Source organism: Chinchilla lanigera, unplaced genomic scaffold, assembly GCF_000276665.1.
Source record: "Chinchilla lanigera isolate Chin_1 unplaced genomic scaffold, ChiLan1.0 scaffold00110, whole genome shotgun sequence".
In the NCBI taxonomy this organism is placed as follows: Eukaryota; Metazoa; Chordata; class Mammalia; order Rodentia; family Chinchillidae; genus Chinchilla; species Chinchilla lanigera.
The window spans coordinates 1,737,687-1,742,021 of NW_004955511.1; the positions used below are offsets into that span (position 1 = coordinate 1,737,687).

The 4,335-nt window shown below is 41.2% G+C and overlaps 1 protein-coding gene across 1 annotated transcript; it reads left to right on the forward strand.

Annotated features, from left to right (window-relative positions):
* Positions 1–802: 802 nt before the first annotated feature.
* On the forward strand, positions 803–1,750 carry LOC102009970 (olfactory receptor 5M10-like). Its single transcript, XM_005407975.1, has one exon. The coding sequence runs from the start codon at positions 803–805 to the stop codon at positions 1,748–1,750; it is 948 nt and encodes a 315-aa protein (XP_005408032.1).
* Positions 1,751–4,335: the final 2,585 nt, after the last annotated feature.

Below are 4,335 nucleotides of genomic sequence, written 5' to 3' on the forward strand. Positions count from 1 at the left end.
ATGACTGATCAACTTTAGTTACATCGGCAGTGTCTACTCCTCTCCTCTACAACATGTACATGGTGAGAGTGCAGGGCTTCTACACTCTGGAACTTGATACAGGATGGCAGTAACATATAAAGCTCTGCAGGGTGTGAATGGGTGAATAAACTTCCAAAACAGGGAAAATTCTACCTGATTCTGCATATTTTAGTCATCTATTGAGAGATCAATTTCAGAATTTTATTGCTCTCTGAGTGAAACTAAGTGAGACAAATATGATCTTTGAGTGAAAATGCAGGATTGACTGTTAATCTTTTCTCCTTCACAGAAAACAACAGGATTTTATCCTGGAGAGACCTGCAAATCCAACTATCCTCCTTCCTGCAGTTCAATGCAACGGTTGACAGGCTGATGTTATTTATCATTTGAAAATGTTTGGCTTCTTAATTTGAGAAATATTTAGGAAAAATAAGCGCTGGAGAGATCATGACAAGACAGGTATACATAAGTGTGAATAAATATATATTTATAAATATAAAAAGTGCACAAATGTGAAAGAGAAAAGAAATGAGCAAAGGTGTTTCTGGTCTGTGTGTGTGTGTGTGTGTGAATGTGCGTGCATGTGTGTGTCCATGCACATGTATGTGCATGTGTGTGAAACACAAAGAAACAGAAGATACAGCTATAGAGTGAAATGTTACTTAAAAATTTTAATTCATACTGAGAAGAGAGATAAATGAGTAAATACTATAACTGATGAAGGAAAAATAAATTTTCATGAAGCATTCTCTGTCACCCTCAGATTTCAAAGGATAAGAAAATGTCCTCACCTAACCACACCCTAGTGATGGATTTCATTCTCCTGGGGCTCACAGACGACCCCACACTGGAGAAGGTGCTGTTCGCGGTGTTCCTGCTGGTCTACCTGATCACGCTGGCAGGAAATCTGTGCATGATCCTGCTCATCCGCACCACTCCCCACCTCCAGACCCCCATGTACTTCTTCCTGGGCCACCTCTCCTTTGTGGACGTTTGCTACTCCTCCAACGTTACTCCGAACATGCTGCACAACCTCCTCTCCGATCAGAAGACCATTTCCCTGGCAGGCTGCTTCACACAGTGCTTCCTCTTCATCGCCCTGGTCATCGCCGAGTTTTACATGCTGGCGTGCATGGCCCTGGATCGCTATGTGGCCATTTGCAGCCCTCTGCACTACAGTAGCAGGATGTCCAGGCGCGTCTGTGTCTCGCTGGTCAGCTTCCCTTACCTGTTCGGCTTCGTGAATGGGCTGTCTCAGGCCCTGCTGACTTTCCACTTGTCCTTCTGTGGCTCCCTGGAAATCAATCACTTCTACTGCGCTGACCCTCCGCTCATAGTGCTGGCCTGTTCTGATGCCCGGGTCAAAGAGATGGCGATGTTCGTCGTGGCAGGCTTCACTCTGTCCAGCTCTCTCTTGGTCATCCTTCTGTCCTACATTTTCATTGCTGTGGCCATCCTGAAGATTCGTTCTGCAGAAGGCAGGCGCAAAGCCTTTTCTACTTGTGGTTCCCACCTGACGACGGTCACCATATTTTACGGAACGCTGTTCTGCATGTACTTAAGACCTCCGTCTGAGAAGTCTGTGGAAGAGTCCAAAGTAATTGCTGTGTTTTATGCTTTTTTGAGCCCAATACTGAATCCATTGATCTACAGTTTAAGGAACAAGGATGTGATCCGTGCCATGGAGCAACTTGTCAAGGGAAATGTTTTTCAGAAAACTGCAGTCTAACATGTGTTCTTGTGTCATCACAAAGTCTGCCAGATCACAGAGAAAATCTTTACAGAAAGTGAAACGTACAGCAGTGACTTATTTTTTTATCATGAACTCTCAGTGGCCATTTTTGTTCAGTTGTTCTTGAAATTAATGCCTTCAAGAGTAACTGTTTCACTAAACACTATAATATTGAATTGAAAAATATTTTTGCATAGAAACTCTGAATATGGACTAACTAATGTACAGCAATACTATATGATCTTAGCATAAGTAATCAGCTGCAGGTCTATGTTATACATAATTTATTTGAATAAGACTTCCAACCCATCTTCTTTCATTGATATACTACAATGAGGTTCAAAGTAAGTAACTAGCTTTATATTCTTCCTAGTGATAACTTAATTTGTACTATAAAGTCTGCTATGGAACAATTGTTTTAATGTCTAATACATTACTACGCAGACCTTCCATTTAATTTAAATATATGACTCTCCTCAGGGTTTAAATTTTCTGCAGCATTTTCTGGCATAGAAATTACAGTTTTCTTGAACAAAACTGTCCATTAAAAAAATACCAGTTATTTGCCTCAAACTTGACAATAAACTCATTGTATGCTTTTGAGTGTCCACCTACTTTTGTGAATCCAACTCCATCCATGACGTGGTGCAGATGTATTTCTCGGTGACAGTAGCTCTGATTTCAGGTTAAGGCGTTGAGTCACAAAGGTCTTTCCATTAACTTCTGTCCACACAGGATACTGTGCAGTGATGTGTGAAGGAGTGTATCTCTCCACACCAGGCTGGGGGAAGTCTCTCGGTGTTTGCTTCTGTCCCTAAGGCTGTCTGTGAGTCAGGATTTCCTGTATAAAGCTGTTTTCCTAGTCGATAGCAATGCAGGCTTCATAAGGAGATCTATACTTCAGTTGCTTTAGCCATTACATTTTGAGTCAATAAGTGGCTGAATATTGAATCAAATATAGTCTTTATTAAATCTGCTTAGATGTTTGATATCTCACACTTTACTCTTTTCCTGTTTTTTTTTTATTTTTGTACAGATTAAGTTTTATTTTAGCATATTCACATAGCATACTTTGATCAATTTCATTCACCTCAAAATTTCTCCATTTTTTTCTTAAATATTGCAGTTGAATTTAGAAGAACATTTGCTACAGTTAAAAGCATTTAACTAATGTTTCCATAATAAAAGCTCAGATGCATTCAGGTACTCACTTTACTATAAAATGTTTAAATTATTTTGCAGAAAGAACATTAAGCTTACAGATTTTATCTTTCTTTACTTATATTCTATTTCTTATGTTTAGTCATTTTTATTTTTTCATCATATAGTATGTCTTTGCGTGAAAGTCACCTCAGAAGTTCTTTAACAATAAGAACAAATCAAAAATAATGGTTGCATCATTAATAGTGCTCGTTTACATCCATGTTTATTTTACAGATTACAATGCTCAGGTATCTCTTCAGCTCACATAAATCCTTTGCCTTATTTTAAAGATTACAAATGAAATAATGAAAGTTTTATCATCATTCATACTTGTGGAGTCTCAGGTACACAGACTAAATGACTTCCCCAGAGGCATTAGTGCAAGAAGAACATAGGCAAATCCTTTCATTTTCAATCTGTCTTTCCAAGCTGCACTGCAGTCCTTAAGCAGCTCCTGAACAGACCACAGACACTGGGTGGAACATTAGGCATGAGAAACTCCTGAGGTGACAGCTATGGATGACATTACAGTAACTTTGATGATTCTGATATGTATCCTAGCAGTAACTAAAGTCTATTTCCTCTGACATCTCAGGGTAGTATGATAATTTATGTGCATTGTGGAGGATTGACATCTGGTGGTCAACTTGAAACACCCAGCTAAACTTAATGAGCATGGTGCTGGGTGTGGGAGGCCCACATGAGGATTGTTGCTAGCAGCACAAGCAACACAACAAAGAAGAAGTAAGGGTGTTGGGAATTGAGTGAGGCTGTTGGGAGCTGGTAGAAGCTGTAAGGAGCTGTTGGTTCTCTCGGGGGAGCTTGTCATGCTGGCTTTCCTGATGAACTCAGCTGTTTTCATTCTCCAAGGAGTTCGGGACGTGTCACTGAGAATGGCTGTGGTTACTTTGAGGGAGCTCTGGTCCTCACTCTGAGCATCACTTCCTGGCTCTAGATGGGAAGATGGTGCACTGCTCAGTCTCCTGGAGAAGCTTGCTGTGTTGGCTTTCCTGATGGGAACTTGGCTGATCTGATCATGGGAGGAGCTCAGGACCTCACTTTTGCTGAGGATGGCTGTGGTGCCTTTCAAGGGAGCTCTGGTTCTTATTTTGAGCATTGCTTTCTGGCTCCAGTGTAGACCCCTCAGCCTGCGAGCACAGATCCTTCATTGCGCTGGCATAGACTTTCTAGATCCTACCACTTTGGGCCTTTCCATTGCAGATCCATGGTACAGACCTGCATTAGACATTGTCGTGGGCTCTAGGCCTCCAGTTGGATTCATGGGAGGAACTGCTATGGGCTCCAGGTCTTCAGCTGGACTCATGCAGGACATTTCCAAGGGATCCAGGTCCTCAGCTGGATTCTTTGGTCTTTAGTGT

Excerpts from the sequence above, each read along its gene's own strand:
- LOC102009970 (XM_005407975.1), top strand. The coding sequence starts at position 803 with ATGTCCTCACCTAACCACACCCTAGTGATGGATTTCATTCTCCTGGGG.